Genomic DNA, 19,490 nt, shown 5'->3' with positions numbered 1-19,490 from the left:
AAAATATCAATTTACACGACTAATTTAATTGCACACTTCTTCACTACCTTTTCTGGTGCCTGCCGCAGTGATTACGGTATTCGGCTCCTGAGCCCAAGAAGGGGGACTGAATCCTGGCCATATCACAATGGAGGTGAAATACAAAAATGCTCGTGTACTGTGCAATGTCAGTGCACATTAGAGGTCCACGGGGGGTCGAAATTAATCAAAAGCTGTCCACCATACTCTCTCTCACAGCCCGCACGCAGCTTTGGATATGGGATATTGAACCCCACATAAAATACCCGCCTTTCCAGGTAGCCACACAGGACAACTCTATTTGCAGTTGGCATCAAAACACTGACTCCATTATTTCTTGGCATCGTCAGAAAAGGTCGATGACACAGAGAGCTGAAGTAGCCAAGGGTGGAGTTAACTTATCAGCTTCCGTCAGTCGCAGTAGAATTAGTAATACACAAAATATATTTACACGGCTATTATGGCATATTTTAGCAGGAGTTTACAACCAGGAATTAAAAAATAAGCCTAAAGCAGGAAGCAAAGCAGCTGTCGATTCTGAAATGTCAGAATGTTTCTTAATTTTCCACTTACACCAGCACTCAGGACAAAGAAGAGCAGGCCCAAGCCTTGATTGAATTTTTTTTTGCATCAAAACTTCAATGCCCATAGCGACAAACCATGACTTCTTGCGCATGTGCTAAGTTCAAGTTTATGCCCTTTTTACACTAAGCAGGGTACAATAGAGTTTGTTACTTGGCAAAAAACTACACTGTTTCTCGTCCACAAACACTTACTTTGTGTTGACGTTATACTTCTTTAGCATAGACCTTTGATTTCAGAGGAACATGTTACCAGAAAGCAACAATGAGGGGAAGCAGAGATTGTGAGGAGACTGCTCTTCAAAGAATTAACATGACTTGTGGCTAATTGTGGCTGTGAAAGATCAACACTGAGCTAAGTGAAATGCGGCAGAGCACACCAAGCTGCAGTGGCAAAGTTTGTGCTACGGGCATCGACTACAGTAGCAGATCAGCTCTCACAGTAGTGCTTTATCAGTAACCCATTTGGCTTGATGCATAATATAAGTAATAGCAGTTTCAGTTGGACATCAGTATAGTTGAAGCAAGTGGATAGTGCTTCTAGAGAGAACTCTTCCCAGTGAAAATGTGCCTGTGGTACAAGCAGGGGTAGGACATTTCAGTTTTTATTTTTTGAAAATTCAGCGACTTTTTTATAGTGTTTATTTAAGAATGGAACTGGTTTCTTTCACCGAATATTATTTCCCATCGAAGAATTACCTGATATTTTTTTTTGTGGTATATGGGCTCTACTGTGTGATCAAAAGTCATATGTAGTTTATCTTGAATTGTTTGTAATCAAGAGAAGTTGAGGTACCAGTAATTAACGAATAAATGGTCATGTTTAGAGCACTGGTTTCAGAGTTTCTAGCATTAGGCAGTCCACATGATGATAGCAATGATGGAAGCATCCATGAACCATCGCGACGGATCATGACACTTTTCAGAAACACTTGTGCCTGGTTTTCCATTGACATTGACATGCTGTGGTTACAAATGTTGCCGGTGTCCTTACAAGCAATGAAAAAAAAATCTCCTTAACAAAGTAATGGCTCCGACAAGCTGACAGTCAGTCAGCAGAGGCACTATTCTATTAGAAATCACATCACTTTATTACCTGAAAGACCCCCAATTAGGGCATAGCCTCCTCTACCAGGCTTGACAAGGTAGTGGAGGCCCTCGGTCTGAAGTGCTTAAGAAGCGAAGCAATGCCTCGAAATGCACCGCTGCTTTATCTAATGATTTCGTTGTCTACTTCTACTTCTGCGCTTTGTTGACCACAGCCAGCAAGCTGCGGCGTACACCTCGATTATTTACCTTTCTCGGCTAAAACCGAATTAAAGAAAATGAATCCAGCACTTGTTTATTGCTTTTTTTTTTCTACTGCATAAGTAGAAGATTTCTTGTTTGTCACACAGCAATGCTTTGACATATGTTCATTTACATTAAGTAGCTGAAAGAGTGTGGTGACACAGCACCAAAACGGTTTCTATTTCAGAGATAACAGCCAGGACAGCTTGCACTCAAACTTAGCATGGCATCTGCACATGTGCAAAGCCACAACATGCACATTAAATGAAATCAAGGCTGAGGGAAAATATTGGCCAAAACTAAGAGAGAGATTTCCCAGAGTCAGCACTGCTTCCTTTTGTACAGTGTCATTTGCTAGGAAGATAGAATTCAGAGGCAACAAAAGTAGGCAAATATCAGTAAAAGTTATGAATTCTCAAAGTTATAAATTAACTTGCATGGTTTAATGTCCCGAAATGAGACACAGGGCAGCTCTGAAAGATTTTTGAACATTCTGAGTCGCTTATCACATTACACTTCTTTTACAGCTTTGATTAATATTTGTCTGGAAAGACAAAAAACATGCTTGAATTTTTTTCTATCTGCAGATTCACAGCAAATATCAACGGTGTCCCATTAGAGGCATCACGCATGCAAGGTTGCCCACAGAAATCTGATTGATGCCACAAAATAGAAAAGTTTAAGATTAATTAGCACTGGAATAAAATGCCACCCAGCTGCACAATTTGGCACAAAGTTAATTACTTCCTTATTATGAGCAACTGCAGTAATTACTTATTATAAAGGATCAGAATACCACAGGAAACCTAATGCAAAAGTTTCAGTATAATTTGTAGGGAAAAAAAAATGGCAGAGCTGTCCTTTAATATGCACTGACAATGCACAGCACATGGGCATTTTTGTATTGCACCTTCATTGAAATACAGCCAGCATGGCGGAGATCGAAACCTGCGACTTTAAGCCACTGAGCCAATGCGACGGATATTCATCAAGTAATTGAAATAAAAAACATAGTTTGAATTGATAAAGATAATCTGATGTCAGCACAATATGCCAAACGCAAGATCATTGTAGTCAGGTTCCCCGGAAAATTTGCATGTCCAAAACAGCGAGAATACTTTTCTGTAGTGTACCAGTTAAGTGAAAGACATGTGGATTAATTACATTCTCTGCCACCCATACAACATTAGTAGTCTCTTTAAGTGCATGAATATTCTGCTTACATTTCCAGAAATATTTTCCTAATATGTGCCATCAACTGTCAACGTACCATACATGATGATGCCAACAGACCACAAGTCCACTTTGTTGTCATAATGGTCACTAAGAAGCATTTCAGGAGCCATATATAATGGAGACCCTCGAAGGGAGCTGGCCAAGTCACCTGATTGCAAGTACTGTGCAAACCCAAAATCTGCAAAAGCCAAATACAATGAACCAGCTTCAGCAATGAACTTGACAGAAGTGAAAATATGTGTATAATGCAAGTTGTACAAATAATGCAGTTCAGTTCAGTTCTGCTAAAAATATTTTGAAAGCGCAGTATTCCTGTCTGTCATGCCTCCAATGCAATATAGTTGAAAATAAGGAGAAAATAGTAATGATGAGTCTGTAACAAGGTAAAACTCGACACACGTCATTACAACAGAATAGCACAAAATTATATCAGACATAACAGGCCATGCAATTTTTAAGTTCTTTCTTTGTAAACCCCAATATTGTAGCTCAGTTCTGCATAGAGAAAGTGATTTAATATTGTATTACCTGAATGAAAACTGTACATACAAACAAATGAAATGAAAAAAAAAATCGTGTTTCCGAAATTTTTGGCATGACAGCAGACGTTCTCAGCCAGTTTATATATTCGGTACATCCGCATACCTGCCAGCTTTAATGAAGGATTTCGGACAGAAGAGAGAAGAATGTTCTGCGGCTTCAGGTCCATGTGAGCAATTTTGTGTTCTTGCAGAACTTGCAAAGCTTTCGCTGCAAGAGCAAAAGAAATTATTAAGCACTTAACACAAAGTAAAAAACAAACAAGCAAACAATTAAGCAAGACAGCGCAGAACACCTCACCAAGCTGTTGGAGAAACTTGCGAACAATAGACTCTCGAAGCCGCTTATTGGCCCGTATATACCGGTGCAAATCGCCGCCGGAACAATATTCCATTATGAGATAAATAAACTGCTGGTTCCACTGCATGTAAGAAGATTCAATTTTAATACATCGCGGTCGACCTTACATCTCTATACAGCACATATGCTTTTACCTGAAAGTCGATGAGTTCTACAATGTGCTCGTTCTTTATTTTTTTTAATATTGCAATTTCTGTGAGCAAGTTATCGGTTGCTTGCTTGGTGAGTGAACTCTTGGAAATGCATTTTATGGCAACGACTCGTCGTGCTCCTGTCTGAAACATGCAAAGTAGAACAACATTAGAAACTACTAAGAAGCAAATTTATAGTTTCTGATACAATCGCACTACCTTGTGGTACGCTTTGAAAACAGTCGCGTAAGTTCCTTGCCCAAGTTTCTCCGTGAAAATGTACTCTGGAAGCTTGTGTTCATACAGCTGAGCCATGAGACCGAAACTCGGTTATGCTGAATAAACTACCATCTACATAACCGCAGTTTCGTTTTTCGTAACTGATAGCACTGATACGAAAACGCGGCTTGGCTCAGTTCCTCGCGTCACAGAAAACATGGCGCTGTCCATGTGCTTGGCGCAGAGCTTTCGGTTCTGTGCGTTTAGAGACGCTTACTTATTGCCCTTAAAACTACTATGCCGCTCAACATCGAGTTGTCAAGCCGAAGTTACTAGAAGATACTCGCTCAAGCACTTAAAGCCGCCGCCTATACAGCCAAGCGAGGACGCAAGACCTTATATTAATGTCGGCACTATTGGTCACATTGACCATGGAAAAACAACGCTTACTTCGGCGATCACACGGGCCCTTTCGCTTGACGGATTCGCCGATTTCATCAAGTACGACGAAATCGACCGTGCACCCGAGGAGAAACTGCGAGGCATCACGATCAATGCGACGCACATACAGTACAGTACTAATGCACGGCACTATGCTCACACGGACTGTCCAGGACACGCCGACTTCATCAAAAACATGATCTGCGGCACAAGTCAGATGGATGGCGCTGTTCTTGTAGTCGCCGCTGACGATGGCTGCATGCCGCAGACGCGTGAGCATCTTTTCGTCTGCAAGCAGCTGGGGGTGAAAAAGATAATAGGATTTGTCAACAAGGCGGACATTGTGGACAGGGACATGCTCGAACTCGTGGAGCTCGAGCTTCGCGACTTGCTCGCAGAGTACAAGTTCGAGAATTCCGACGCGTCGCCCATGGTGTGGGGATCCGCGCTGAGGGCCATGGAAGGCGACGAGTCCGAGTATGGTCTGCCGTCCGTGCGCAAGCTCCTTTCTGAAATGGACGCCTACTTCACAGCACCCGAGCGCGACATAACTGGCCCTCTGCTCATGCCCCTGGAGAACGCGTTGAACGTGCGGGGAAGGGGAACGGTCGTTGTGGGCACACTGTTGAGGGGAACGATGCGCAAAGGCGAGGCGGTAGATATTGTTGGCTTTGACCAGACTATCCGCACGGTGGTCACAGAAATACAGCGTTTCAACAAGCCCATTGACGTTTGTCTGGCCGGTGACCACGTCGGCTGCTTAGTCCGCGGCGTGAAGACACACGATGTCGAACGTGGAATGACCGTCGTTGCTCCTGGATCGGCGCCGTTGGGGAACCGCTTTACTGCGCAGCTTTACCTGTTAAGCAAAGAAGAGGGCGGCAGGTCAAAGCCTGTATCGAAGAAATACATCATGCCTATGTACTGTCGTACGTGGACAATGCCCTGTCGCGTAGATGTAGTTGGAGACAGCATGCTTATGCCAGGAGAGTTTGGTGAGGTAGAGCTCACGTTACCCAAGAAGATGTTCATGGTGACGGGTCAGAACTTTTCAATCCGCGAAGAGAAGCGGACTGTTGCAACTGGAATTATCAGCAAGATGCTTCCAAATGTTGTGGCCACCACTGCCCAAGTTGGCAAGATTGATCTTAGCAATGTAGAATCATAAATTTTGGAAAATGTCGAAATCATTGTTAGAACTTGTGTCAAGAAATAATGACATATATTATGCATAATGCATAAAATGTGTGTCTTGTTACCTCACACCCTTACTTGCCTCATTTTATTTTTCATTTCTGGTCAGTATCGAGTAACTGTCAAGTAATCATGAAATTAAGGAAAACTTGCAAAGAATGTGATGCACATAACAGATAACCAGTGGGCTGTTGTAATTACTGGATATCACGGGAATGATAGTCAGAAGTTGTAAAGAATTAGATGAAGTTAAGAAATTTGTTGGGATGTGACAAAGTTTGTGCACAGGAGAGGTAATTGAAAGGTGGATGTTATGAGGCAGACCTGAATTAGCTAAACATGATGATGGCTCTTTTACCACAAAATGCTGTGAACTAAAGAGGCAGAGTCTCTATAGGTATATCTCAGATTGAATTGGAAAAGTGCATGATATGACCATGATATGGCTTTTCATGAAGTTCCTCACTGAATGTCTAGCTCAGCTAATAGATTGTTGTTGCATGGTTTTGCAGAGTTACCATACAGCATTTTGGTTTGTTCATTTTGTGTGCTTAAGGTTCTGTTATACCAGCATTTTGGAATGAACAGGTGTCCACAAATGGCAAAAATAAAAAATGCTCCTAACCAGGACTATATTATGTGCCCAGTTCAAGTTTTGCTTGTGGTCTAAGAACTGATGAAATCTATTTGTGGACCTCTTCAACATAGTCACCTAATTACTGAGTGCACATGTGTAGAGAAATACTGATTATTTCACTAATTCTTGCTGTCCAAATACAAGGAAAACAACAACCAAATCGTGGCTTTGGCTCTTAGAACTTGTGGTGTTTTGACTGCATTGAATGCAATGTCTGCCATTGCTATCATTTTTTTTTCCATCTAAATTGTGGGTAATCAGCATCAAACAAGACAAATCTATTAACTTTTCTGACAGTGCATCCTTTCTGAATGCCTTTACAGCGCTGAGGAAACCATGGACTGGCTGAATTGTGGCATTAAGCTGCAGAAAGAATTTGTTGGCTTGCAGAAGACTGAAACAAGGCTAGGCAACATCAAAAATGCATATAGGATACTATCCAAGATGGCAGTTCAAAACCTCTTATTTGCATAAAACTGCATGCAAAACGTATCATTTTCTATTGGCAAAAAGGGACTAGTGTGAATTTTCTTTGCAACCTATGTTTCAGAAGAGGCTGTATGAGGCACAACTATACCTTTTGGTTATGCTATAGAGCTATGAGTGAGTGAGTGAATAAACTTTATTGCTCTAATAAAGGAGTCTTGCTGCTTGCCCGAAGATTGCCAATGTCTTCCAGGCTGAGCGTGGGTGGCGCCCCTAGTCCAAGGCACCACTGTCCCTGGCCATCCAGCATGCGTGGCTCACTAGGTCTCTTTGGACCTTGAGCTGGCTGCTGGTTAGCCTGTCCTCCCACTGCTCCGCATTTGGCTCTTTGTTACCTCGGAAAGCTACATTGTGTATGCATTCCCATGTGATATGGTACAGCGTGGGAGTTGCCCCGCACCACGGACATGTATCCCTATACTGCTCCGGATACATCTTATGTAGAATGTGAAGGTTGTGGAAGGCTCCCGTTTGGAATCTTCTCCAACATGTCGCTTCATATTGTGTTAGCAGAGGATGTGGCTGGGGATATTTGCGCCTTCTGCCTTTGATGAGGTTGAGGATAGCTGCGTACATGAGCTCTATGAGTTATTTTATAAAATGCAAAAATAAAGAAAACCCTAAGCAAGTGTCTAACCGTTTGTGAGTATGCCTCACATGACCTATATTGAACGTCGACATCACAGCCACCATTCGGCTGTTGGAACCGAAACAGCTTGAGTGAAGAAATTTAATTATAAATATTTAGCAGCCATACGTGCCATATTTGCCTATAGCTGCTAAATAATTTATAACTGAATTTCTTCTCTCATTCTGTTTCAGTTTCAACAGCCCAGTGATGGCTGTGATGTTGAAGTTCAGTATAAGTCACGTGAGGCAAGAAAAATCTATAATATTATAACTGCATTGTCATTTTAATTTACGCCAGCACTAAAGCCAGCCTGCTTCAAGAGCCAAAATGAAACAAATAAGAAAGTAGACACATTGCAGCTTTTCCAGGCCTCATGTGGTGTATACTAAACTTTTACGTCACAGCCATCGTATGGCTGTTGAAACTGAAAGCAACGTTAACTGAAACTGCGTAAGAGAAGAAATTCAGTTATGAATTATTAAGCCATTGTAGGCGAATACCATGTAGTGATCAACAAGTGCTAATGTCTTGGGCATCATTACAAGAGGAAAACATGCAACGAAAATTTGGTGCCTATTCACCTTTAAAAATAAGACTATGAAAATTTATGAAAAAAGTAACTTGATTTTGAATATCAAGAAGGTATTTTAGAATTGTGCCCACCACACCAATTTGCTCTTTAATTACGGTGTGACTTGAGGCAGGCATCGTTTGCATATCTGTTTTTTGGTTTCAAGACAGAAAAAGCTCTGAAAATGTGGTTTCTCTCCATAACATCTAGACAACAAACTGGAAAAAAAAAGGTCTTCCTTTTAAGCAGCTCAGCCACACAAGCACTGCTAGTTATTGTTGGACCACCATCAGCTTTGCTTGTATGCACCCTAATTTTTGGAGAATAAGAAAGCTGGCAGCAACCTACCGAATGCAGTGCAAACACAACAATGTATTGCTTCTCTTCCAGTCCACAAAAGCACACATTCTAAGCAAACCAATATGTCTCAAGTGTATTTTGTAAATTGCGGTGCTTAATGTCCCAAAGCGACACATGGGCTAAGATGGACGCCGTAGTGGAGGGCTCTGGAATAATTTCAACCGCCCGTGGTTCTTTGAAGTGCAGATATAGCAAAGCATCTGAGCATTTTTGTACTCATCAAAATGTGGCCGCCATGGCCGAGACCGACCCTGTGACCTCAGGATCAGCAGCTGAATGCCAAAGCCACTGCAACGGGTAAGTGTATTTTGTAATGTGGCACTGAAACACACCAACAACACCAGCACACCAACAAAAAAAGAGGAGGAGAACAATGAAGGAACGTCGAAGAATAGCTTCATAATGCAGTTAAAAAAAATGATGTTGAACACCATCAGACTAATCTACAATGCAATAGCATCAGACTTAACATCATATGGCTTTGCGTCCTGCAACTGTAACAAACATCTCCGATTGGTCGAGAGAGGTCACATGACCTTGTGACATCATCACAACCTGCCCATTGTGACGTTGGCAATTAAATTAATTAAATCAAATTCAATTCAGTTGCCACGTGCCCACTGTGGCACTGCACATTATTCAATTTCACGTCCTGAGTTAGTCACAAAAGTCAATGATTGGTCGCGAGGGCAATGATAACACAAGGTCGCAAAACCACGGTGTGAAGTCAAAACTGAAAAACAAAAGGGGACTACGCAGCTGACACAGGGCGAGACAAGAAGTTTGGAACAGGTTCTCGGCAGACTTAATCAGCGCATGACTACGTGCGTACAAATAAAGATACGATGACTATGTTTGTAGGAACTGCAGTGCTAGTATATTTACTGCTGTGTTCCAGGCGATCCCCTTCATTCTGGCTATCTTTCTCTTTTGTCAAGGGAACACATTTGTGGTTATTTTCTTTTTCAATTACTTTGACTTGTAACAAGCGTGTTTTTTAAATCTTTTTTTAATTGCTGTATGTGGAATCATATGGTATTTCTGCAGAATTTTGCTGTAATATTTTTTGTGTTTTTTGCTGTATGTGATATCTAACGATATTCTTGGAGAATTTTGTTGAAATGCCTTTCATGTCCACACTGTGCTGTATGAATGCAGGGTGTTTAGGGCCTAGTCAGGTGAATGCTCTTTAAAGGCATGAAATATAGTGTTTTCAGAAACTGCAGTTTCAAATTTTTTCACAGTCACTATCCAATAATTGAGGGGACACATAAGTGACCTTAAGAATGGAATGTGACAGCATTAAAACCTACATTGCTGCTACTTATTTATGTGCATGTGTCAGTTCTTTCACCACATACGCAATGCAAAATGTTTTCAAATTTGAAATTTATTGAAATTCAGACAAAATACAAGTCACCTTTAGCCCTCTTCACCTAGACAAATTGTATTTTGCCCAAATTTCAATAAATTTCAAATTTAAAAACATTTCGCATTGCATATGCGGTGAAAGAACTGACACATGCACATAAATAAGTAGCAGCAATGTTGGTTTTAATGCTGTCACATTCCATTCTTAAGGTCACTTATGTGTCCCCTCAATTATTGAATAGTGACTGTGTGAAAAAACTTCAAACTGCAGTTTCTGAAAACACTATTTTCATGTCTTTAAAGGACATTTTTGCAGAAACCAATAAACCATTCAGCTTGAACTTTTTGTCTGATTTTACAACACGCCTGGTACAGGTACTGAAAAGAAACAATTGCATTTAGTTTAAACTTCATTTGTAAGCACATACGGCTTTGCATGAAATGCAAAAATTGAACTACCAGCATTTAAAAATTTATTTAGGAACAACAGCAAAAGTAATTATCAACATTTACGGGACAGGTATCAGTGCTGTAGCTTAAATGGTTGCAAAGTGTTCTTTATTGAAAGAAAAACATTCGTAGATTTATTTTTGAGTAACATCAGCATGCTTCGTTATTTTTTTAGTGAAGCTTTACACAGTAAAATGATGTATATATAAGCAGCGTGCAATTTTTTTTAATGGAAGCAGAAATAGCAAACCAGATTGAGCCTTATTGTGGCTAGGGACAATTAGATCACCCCCTTTCTTAGCGCCTAGATTAGGTGCCAAACGATTTCAATTCCTGTGAATAAAAAGGACAGGTGATTTGCATAGTTAATCAAATGCAAAGTATAGTGCTCTGGCAGTGCTTGAGGGAGCGCAAGTGACATATGTCAGCTCCGTCCGGAGTCCCCAGCGAAAATCCCACACCATCTGCATAATGCAGCCGCAGTTGCTATACAGCTGCTTTCTCATTGGCTGCAGCTGTACAACCGCGCCTCCTTATTGGCTAAACCACATGATGCATGCACGGCCATCTACTTATCTCTCACGCTTCAGGCTGACGCCGTGGCTTCGGACAGACCCCGGCAAAATCCGTGATTGCAGGTAGTAGTGCTAGCGCACTAAGAGGTTTCCATACTCAAGTGGCGTCAAAAGCGAATATGCCAAAGATGCCATGCATACTTGGCTTTTATCATCGCAGTACACGTCTACGATATAGGGTTGCAACAACTTGTGCTTCACTATGATGAATGTCATAATATAAATAGTACACAAAAGGCAAGCTAGAGTGTGCAGAAACAAAAAGAAACTGAACATGCTGAGAAATATTGTCACGGGTGGTACAGCTCGGTTGGATACGTCAAAGTAGGTGACTGCAGCGGACGTCAGTAGCAGTCCCAAAAGCGGAGCATTCGCAGCCAGACACTTCGGCTTCCTTTTCTTAGGCCAGCTCACGCGCGCATTCCGCGCTCTCGTGGTTCTAGTAGAACGACGACGATGAATGGGCGGTGTCATTACTCCCCGGCAAAAAGAAGCATCGTCCCGATGCTGGGAGTGAGTGGAGAGGTCGGAAGGACTGAACGGGGTTAGTGGGCGAGGCTACCGACCGTGATAAGGCTTCAGGCGGACCACGTGAACCACTTCAGGGCACGGGGACCGTCGGGACTTCTGAAATCTATCGGGAATGACCTCGTAGTTGAGGTCGCCCAATGACCTGACCACGCGGTATGGTCCGAAGTAGCGATGGAGGAGTTTTTCGCTCAGTCCTCGTCGCCGAATGGGGAACCACACCCACACACAGTCGCCAGGCGCATAATGGACGTCGTGACGGCGCCAATTGTAGCGATCTGCATCTCGAAGTTGTTGGTCCTGAATTCGAACTTTGGCCAGTTGGCGAGCAGCTTCGGCGCGTTCCAGGAACGTGTAGGTATCAGTGTGAAGGCTAGAGTCGTCCAGATGTGGTAACATTGCGTCGAGCATCGTCGTCATTGCACGGCCGTAGACGAGTTGGATTGGGGACATCTGCGTTGTTTCTTGCGTGGCCGTATTGTAGGCGAAGGTGACATAAGGAAGCACTTCGTCCCACGTTTTGTGTTCAATATCGACGTACATGGAAATCATGTCAGAAAGGGTTCGGTTCAGTCTTTCAGTCAACCCGTTCGTTTGAGCGTGGTACGACGTTGTTTGGCGGTTGTCGGTATGACTGTAAACCAAGATCTCCTGCAGCAGCTCAGCCATGAACGCAGGGCCTCTGTCAGTGATCAGCACTTCAGGTGCCCCATGGCGGAGTACGATCTGATGCACGAAGAACTTAGCGACTTCTAAAGCGGTGCCGCTGGGTAGAGCTAACGTTTCTGCATAGCGGGTAAGGTAGTTCGTCGCGACAATTATCTATTTGTTGCCAGAGTTCGAACGTGGGAACGGACCCAGCATGTCCATTCCTATTCGTTGGAAGGGCCTTGTGGGTGGTCTAATGGGCATCAAAAACCCAGCTTGTTTGGTTGACGGTACCTTGTGACGCTGACAGGCTCGGCATGTTCTGACGTAGTGAGTGACATCAGCACGGAGACGAGGCCAGTAGTAATTCTCTTGGATTCGGGCTAGCGTACGGGCTATGCCCAAATGTCCAGAAGTGGGTTCGTCATGGGAGGCTTGGAGGATTTCATTGCGCAGGTAGGCGGTACGACGATTAGGTATTGCGTATTGTTTGGAGCGAAATTTTTCTTGACCAGAAGACCATTGCGGATGCATAAAGATGGCAACACGCGCCTGAAAGCGCGTGGGGCGGTCGTGTTGCTGCCGTTGAGAAATTCCATTACGTCTCGAAGTTCGAGGTCGGCGCATTGTTGGTCAGCGAGGCAGGAGGCGCTGAGAGCAGTCAGTAAGATGTCATCATTACAGGCGTCGGTAGAAGGATCTACTGGGGCGCGGGACAGACAATCGGCGTCAGAGTGCTTGCGCCCGGATTTGTACACGACAGTCATATCGTATTCCTGGAGCCGCAGACTCCATCGGACGAGGCGAGCGGACGGGTCTTTAAGGCTTGCGAGCCAGCATAAGGCATGATGATCGGTCACCACCTTAAAATTTTTGCCGTAAAGGTACGGTCGGAATTTCGAAGTGGTCCATACAATGGCAAGGCATTCTTTCTCGGTAGCGGAATAGTTTGATTCGGCTGGTGACAAACATCGACTTGCGTAAGCGATGACCCGTTCTTGACCTGCTTGGATCTGGACCAGGACAGCACCTAAGCCGATGTTGCTGGCATCAGTATGGAGCTCCGTGTCGGCGTTTACGTCGAAGTGAGCCAGAACGGGAGGCGCCTGCAGGAGGCTTTGAAGGCTTTGAAGACACTTCGGCTTCTTTTTCTAAGGCCAGCTCGCGCGCGCATTCCGCGCTCTCGTGGTTCTAGTAGAACGACGACGATGAATGGGCGGTGTCAATATTACCTAGTATTATTTTTCAGCAGTAAATTGATAGTTCACGGATACTCTTTGGAGAAAATTAGAACTTACAGTGCATGAATTGAGAGAAGGCATGCATACGAAGAGATTTAATATACTCTGCACTGACCGAGTATGAACCATTAGAATTTCGGAGGGTGTCCTACACCTATTTTAACCTTTGGGCAGAGATGCTTTGCTTTAGAAATATGAAATTTTGTTTTGCACGTCATGTTTGCAGACCATTGAATGTGAAAGCAATGGTCTGTGCTGTGTACTAACCTGCACTCATTGAATTTGCAAAGTAATAATTACTCTGCACTGGCCTTTGCAGCATAGCTTTGGCGAGATTTAAGGGAATGTAACACAGCACCTAATGTCAATTACATCTGCCAGAGCTTTACAGGCACACATGGCATCATCTCATGAACCATATTGACACTTGCTACGTCAAAAAGCACCTAAACCGTGCATGCATTTCCAGCATTGAAGACTGCATGTTTTACCATTAGGTGGACAAGCTTTATTGCAGTGAAACTAAATACATCTTCAGGGTGTACCATTGCATCTGTACCCAATATACCATTTCAGAGTATTTTAATTACTCAGCTCCGAAAGGAAATCATGTTTTTAATGTGCTAAATGGCAAAGTCTTTTTACTATTTGTGGAAAGGATGCAGTGGGCAACACTGCACTGGTATATACAAAATGATGTTCTGTTGGCAGCCAGGGCCAAGAGATTTCACTAAAACAGTGCAAACAAAATGAGTAGATAAAATGCATGCACACAAAAAATGAATGAATACCGTTCTTTTTTTGTCTAGTTTTTTGCCTGTGTGTGATCTTTCATGAAAGAGCTAGCAAAGCTAAAAGTGAGCTCAAGCTATAAAAGTTTGTGATAATTTAAAATGGGCTAATATCTAGTAGCCAATCATCTCCACAGAATAAAGCACTGTAAATTTTCATGAGGTGAGAATTTAAATTAACTCTGAAGCCTCTTCAACTAGAGCAGAGAGATGGCTGTCTTGACTCCAGTTCACTCCGGATGAGACTATTAGCTGCAGCAGGACATTGTTCAGAACTTTCAGCCTATTCTGCTCTGCTTCCAGCTTTGCCTTCCTGAAAAAAACAAATAAATAAAAAGAAACAAAAATGAATTGTAAATGTGAGGCTAATAAGCCACTCTTCTAGCTAATCTCAGCTAAACAAACACTACTACACTTTTTAATATCCTGAATTCACGATAAAGGCATAAGTTCCTCACAAATTCAGCCTATTGCACAGTTGAGTTCACTGAGCTAACATTTTATTAAAGACAAATCTTCGGAAATCTTTCAAACGAAGTTTGGAACTTTCCAGCTGTTCTTTTTCTCCTTTTTAACTACGTTGACTGCACCTTCATGATACTTTTATATAGAAATGCATGAGACACTGCAAGAAACGAACAAATCTTAAAGAAAAAAAAAATGCTTGTGGCAAGTTAGCAGCCTTTTTGCAGAAGTGACCTGATGCATGCCTAACACTTCTGACCCTATAACAGCGTGCTGCTGCCTAACTGACTGCATCAATATACGTGGCAGAGTACATTGTGGTATCAAGCACAAACAAACCAGTGTTGACCCGAGATGTTTCACGAATGACTTCAGTCTGACGTTCATTTTACATGACGGGATTCCTTCTGAGAGTTAAATAGCATAGCATGCATCCTGTTGGTGTGACCTCAAAGACATGGTAGTGAATTACTGTGCACTGAGTAACATGCAATCATAGTTTGAAAAGTGAACACAGAGAGCTGCAAGTCCAGTGCTTTGCTTATGTATCTACATGGAACAGAAGAAAGCTATGAATTGTTGTGACAGCATCTTAATGGCAACTTCTAGGCTTTAGTAGACAGCTTAGTGTTCATGCTAAGCAATCTTAAAGGGAGATTAAGGACAACTCCATTGAATCATTGTTCTCCGTAAAATTTGATTCTCCGGCTCTTTCGGGTTATATCAACATTTCTCTGGCAGCAAAAGGTACAATTATGGCTGAGAAAACTGAATTTAAAATTTTTCCAAGCAATCACTTGTGACGTCTACACCGAGAAGAACTCTTTCCCACCGTTCTGAAGTGAATGGCGGTGTAGTGAAGTGCTTAAGTACAGCCATGTTGTATAGGATGTATGCGTGTACTATTTGTAACGCAGCTTCTCTTTTTTGTATCAGCTCTCTGCTGTACTGCTGAAGGCTGCTCCTTTTGTTATGGGGGCATAGACCTCGCCAGGCAACCATGCCTTTAGTCTCTGCCACCCGCAGGATGAAGTGATTTTCCTGCAAATAAAAACTGACTGACTGACTGACTGAGTGATAAAAGAGCTGTTTTCAAATAGAACGCTCTCTTTGTCGTTAGAATGCTGTTGTCTTTCGACAGAGGCCGCCTTCAATTTGTCCTCGGCGACCCTTTGATAATGACTTCAACAAATATGTACCAGATTCAACTGCGAACGTGATTTTGCACTGTTCTTCAAGTGTGCCACGCTATATTAATGTGTGACCGCTTGGTGAATGATTCATGTAAGTTGCTCATTGCAGTAGAATGTTAAACGACATGAAGAGCGGTTTATTGAAATGCTGAAAGGGCTGGCGGCGTAACCGTGGCACAAACTGATCCAGTGGCGGCGGCACCAGTCCAGACCTCAAGAGCAAGCTCGAGCTCTAAATGCGTCGTTGGTGTTGGCGCACTGTTGTCGTCTTCACTGAAGACAGAACACTAAGTTCTGTTCATATGCGGCGATGTTAGCATCTGACTCTGGCCTGATAGTACAGCAGCCAGGGTCAAGTGGCAGTTGAAATGTAGAGGGGCATTTTTGAAAAAAAAAAGAGAAAAGAATACCAAATACCGATAACTGCGAACAACATGATGCCTAAGTCACTAGGCCATAACAAGACTTGTAGCAATTAGAAAAAGTTGCTTCTGCTAGAAAAGAAGATAATTCATAGCCATAGCAACTGATTACTGTATGCCAGCACACCGACACGCAATTATTCACTGTTAACTTTTAATTGCACACAGTGACTGCTCTGACCAAAGGCTGCAAATAATCTAAAAAAAAACCTGACTATATTGTTCGACGTGATAAAACAATATAAGCCTTTATCATTAAAATTTGGAGTTAATTTCTACAGGAAATAACAGCTTAATGGGATAATCCTGTGCTAAAAACAACATTCACACTAGATTGATTTTTCTGTTTAATGGATCAATTTTAGGCTGCTGCAGTACCTATGTAGTTAGGTAGCCCAAACTTACTCCTCTGGTGACAACTTGCTTTCCTGATCCAGGCTCTCTTCCAAAGGAATCTTTTTTGCTATGAGACCTGCAAAATTTGCAGTGGCATTTTACATCTTTTTCTTTTTGGATACCCAACACACTACTGGCATATTAAATCTAAGAGTAATCAGAGAAATCAATTTTGTAATATCCATTTCACTTTCTCACATTTAATACAAGCTTACATCACCAAATTTGCAAATACCAATGCACAGTACAGAGCACACAGAAATGAAAGTTTATGATGTACTATCAGCAAAAAATGAAATACAAACAAGACAGTTCAGGTTTGAACAGCAAAGCGATAAGGAATAAGTTAAAGAGACTGAATACTAGTGCTACTAATTTTAACTTTTACACTGTGAAGGCACAAGGAATAATGCACAGAAGTGTTAATGAACCTTGCCTGCATCTCCTCTGTAGCAGCTTATATTTTAGTGCGAAAGCACTACTTCACGAGGTCTAATCGGCTCACTGAGTTTATGCGAAGCTTCATTTTGAAGGTGGCCTTGGCAAATGCTAGCATAGCAACAGCCCATGCAGAAATAAAATAAATATTGCCATGACTGGGTTTCAAACCTACGGCAGCGCAAACAGATCAGCTTCACTGGCCGTTGCATGAGGGCACTATGTCACGCCTCGTGTTAAACTGCAACGCATTCTCATGCTGTGCATTGCACATAGTCGTCTTCATCAACTTCCATCTGTGGCATGAACAGATCAGACCAGTTTAACCTCGATCAGGGCATAATCCGAGTCTAATATCATCGAAAAGACGTGCTGACAACCCACCAAAGTAAAACCATGAGCCAATCGGGTTAAACACATGCTTTCACAAGTATATTTGGTTTAGCTACGTTAAAACTCTGCCACTTTTTTCCGTTTCTGTGTTTCAGTTGTCTTACTCTTACTTGGTTGATGCTTATAGTACATGCTGATGTATAAAGTTACCAGTGGGTAAATACAACCTTTTTCCGTAAAGTTCCGAGACTGAGTCCATTAAAAAAATGCATTTAACATTGAAATTATTTGTGTAGCACCCCTTCGACATAATCTCTCTTGCAGTCTATACACAGCTTCCGCTTCTTGGGGTCTTGGAAACAGTTGGAAAATGCTTCTTTTGGCAGGGCTGTCAGCTCCTTTGTCGTAGCGTCTTCAATGGCCTCCACGCTCCTTATCCAGCGACATTTTAGGGGTCTCTTCACACGAGGAAACAGGAAAAAATCCATGGGGAGAGGTGAGGCGAGTATGTCGGATGAGGAAGTACAGTAATGCTGTGCTTGGTGAGAAATTTTGTCACGCTGAGAGCAGTGTGCGGCCTTGCGTTATTGCGGAGAAGGCTCCATTGTTCAGATGCCCATAAGTCAGGGCGACGGCGTCGCAGTGCATCACGCATGTGTTGGAGCACGCGGATATAAAACTCCTGATTCACCGTCTGCCCTTGTGGGACGAACTCGTGGTGTATGACACCTCTGGTATCGAAAAAACTATCAGCATCGTCTTTGTTTTAGTCTTCTGCCGCCGCTCCTTTCTCGACGCCGGAGGGCTTATGGACCGCCATTCAGCGCTCTGCCTCTTTGTTTGAGGATCGTATTGAAAACACCATGTTTCGTCTTCAGCAATGATGCTGTCAACGAATGCAGCATCCTTCTCTGCCTTGGTGAGCAAGTCAGCGGTCACTGATGCCCGCGCGTCATTCTAGTCCTATGTGAGGGAGTGCGGCACAAGTCTGGCATTCAGCTTTCGTTTCCCCAAGTTCTCACGCAGAATTTGGTGGCATGTTGTCTTACTAATGTTGAGAGCATCTGATAGCATGGGGACTGTAAGGGTGCAGTCTTGCTGTACGATTTCTCTGATCCGAGCCACGTTGTTTTCATTCCGCGAGGTTGAAGGGCGCCCTTGCCTTGTGTCGTCTTCCACCGACGTTCCCCCGAAACAAACCTCTTGTGCCACTTGAAAACTCGCGCCCATGATAATGTCTCGTTGCCGTAAGCGTCACGAAGGAGCTCATACGTCTGTGTGCCTGTCTTGCCAAGCTTCACGCAGAATTTTATGTTCACACGCTGTTCGAGGTGGCCATGCATCTCTCCACATTCACTCACAGTAGAATGCGCAGACGACTAGTGACAACGTATTTTTTCACATGTAGTGCCATCTAGCAGCTGCAACAGCAATTAACATAAACAGCTCAGGTTAGCCCGAAAGGTGGCGCTACACATTTGCACCAACATTTGTTTTGGGGAATCATTTCTACAGAAGAAAATAAATCAGTCTCGAAACTTCACGGACGAAGGTTGTATATGATGGGGTGATGCAATTAAGATATTTGTTTGAATAGGGTGGACGTGTCTTGTGCAGGACAAGGATAACCGGGGATTATTGGGAACGATCTCGTCAGATTGAACGAGATTAGCACAGTAAAAGTGACAGTGGAGTCCTCGTGAACTAGTCACTTGCATGAATATTTAACATAAACACTTCAGCACTTTAGCATGCACCCATTATGCATGTTAGCTGGAAATAAGCCCATGTTTTAGCTGGTCAACCAAGTTTGCTTTAAGTGAGCATTGTATAAACTGTAGCATTTGTGGCTGATATTGTCTTTTGCATATATCCACCAGAACAAAATGGCTTATGCCATTTATGCTACCCGAGAAGAATTCACACCACTGGAAGAAAACTTAC

General features: G+C 42.8%; 3 protein-coding genes across 3 annotated transcripts in view; 1 reads left to right on the top strand and 2 right to left on the bottom strand.

The window, feature by feature from the left end:
• The window catches only part of LOC144125059 (serine/threonine-protein kinase ULK3-like), a 29,525-nt gene extending 25,020 nt beyond the window's left edge, over window positions 1-4,505 (bottom strand). Inside the window, exons 1-5 of the mRNA XM_077658117.1 lie at window positions 4,376-4,505; window positions 4,160-4,300; window positions 3,966-4,086; window positions 3,771-3,875; window positions 3,160-3,303 (exon numbers count right to left, since the gene is read on the bottom strand). Of these exons, the coding sequence (XP_077514243.1) occupies window positions 3,160-3,303; window positions 3,771-3,875; window positions 3,966-4,086; window positions 4,160-4,300; window positions 4,376-4,471 (607 nt within the window). The 5' untranslated portion in view covers window positions 4,472-4,505. The remainder of the gene's footprint in view (window positions 1-3,159; window positions 3,304-3,770; window positions 3,876-3,965; window positions 4,087-4,159; window positions 4,301-4,375) is intronic.
• A 56-nt stretch (window positions 4,506-4,561) lies between these two features.
• Window positions 4,562-6,656, top strand: LOC144125060 (elongation factor Tu-like). The gene has a single exon (XM_077658118.1). The coding sequence runs from the start codon at window positions 4,593-4,595 to the stop codon at window positions 5,982-5,984; it is 1,392 nt and encodes a 463-aa protein (XP_077514244.1). The 5' UTR covers window positions 4,562-4,592; the 3' UTR covers window positions 5,985-6,656.
• A 7,682-nt stretch (window positions 6,657-14,338) lies between these two features.
• Phm (Peptidylglycine-alpha-hydroxylating monooxygenase) overlaps window positions 14,339-19,490 on the bottom strand; it is a 49,376-nt gene continuing 44,224 nt past the window's right edge. Inside the window, exons 16-17 of the mRNA XM_077658115.1 lie at window positions 16,785-16,851; window positions 14,339-14,612 (exon numbers count right to left, since the gene is read on the bottom strand). Of these exons, the coding sequence (XP_077514241.1) occupies window positions 14,471-14,612; window positions 16,785-16,851 (209 nt within the window). The 3' untranslated portion in view covers window positions 14,339-14,470. The remainder of the gene's footprint in view (window positions 14,613-16,784; window positions 16,852-19,490) is intronic.

This window comes from Amblyomma americanum, chromosome 3 (genome assembly GCF_052857255.1).
Source record: "Amblyomma americanum isolate KBUSLIRL-KWMA chromosome 3, ASM5285725v1, whole genome shotgun sequence".
In the NCBI taxonomy this organism is placed as follows: domain Eukaryota; kingdom Metazoa; phylum Arthropoda; class Arachnida; order Ixodida; family Ixodidae; genus Amblyomma; species Amblyomma americanum.
Note: the sequence above shows the minus strand (reverse complement) of the source record. Positions and strands in the feature narration are given on the sequence as shown.

Excerpts from the sequence above, each read along its gene's own strand:
- LOC144125060 (XM_077658118.1), top strand. The coding sequence starts at position 4,593 with ATGGCGCTGTCCATGTGCTTGGCGCAGAGCTTTCGGTTCTGTGCGTTT.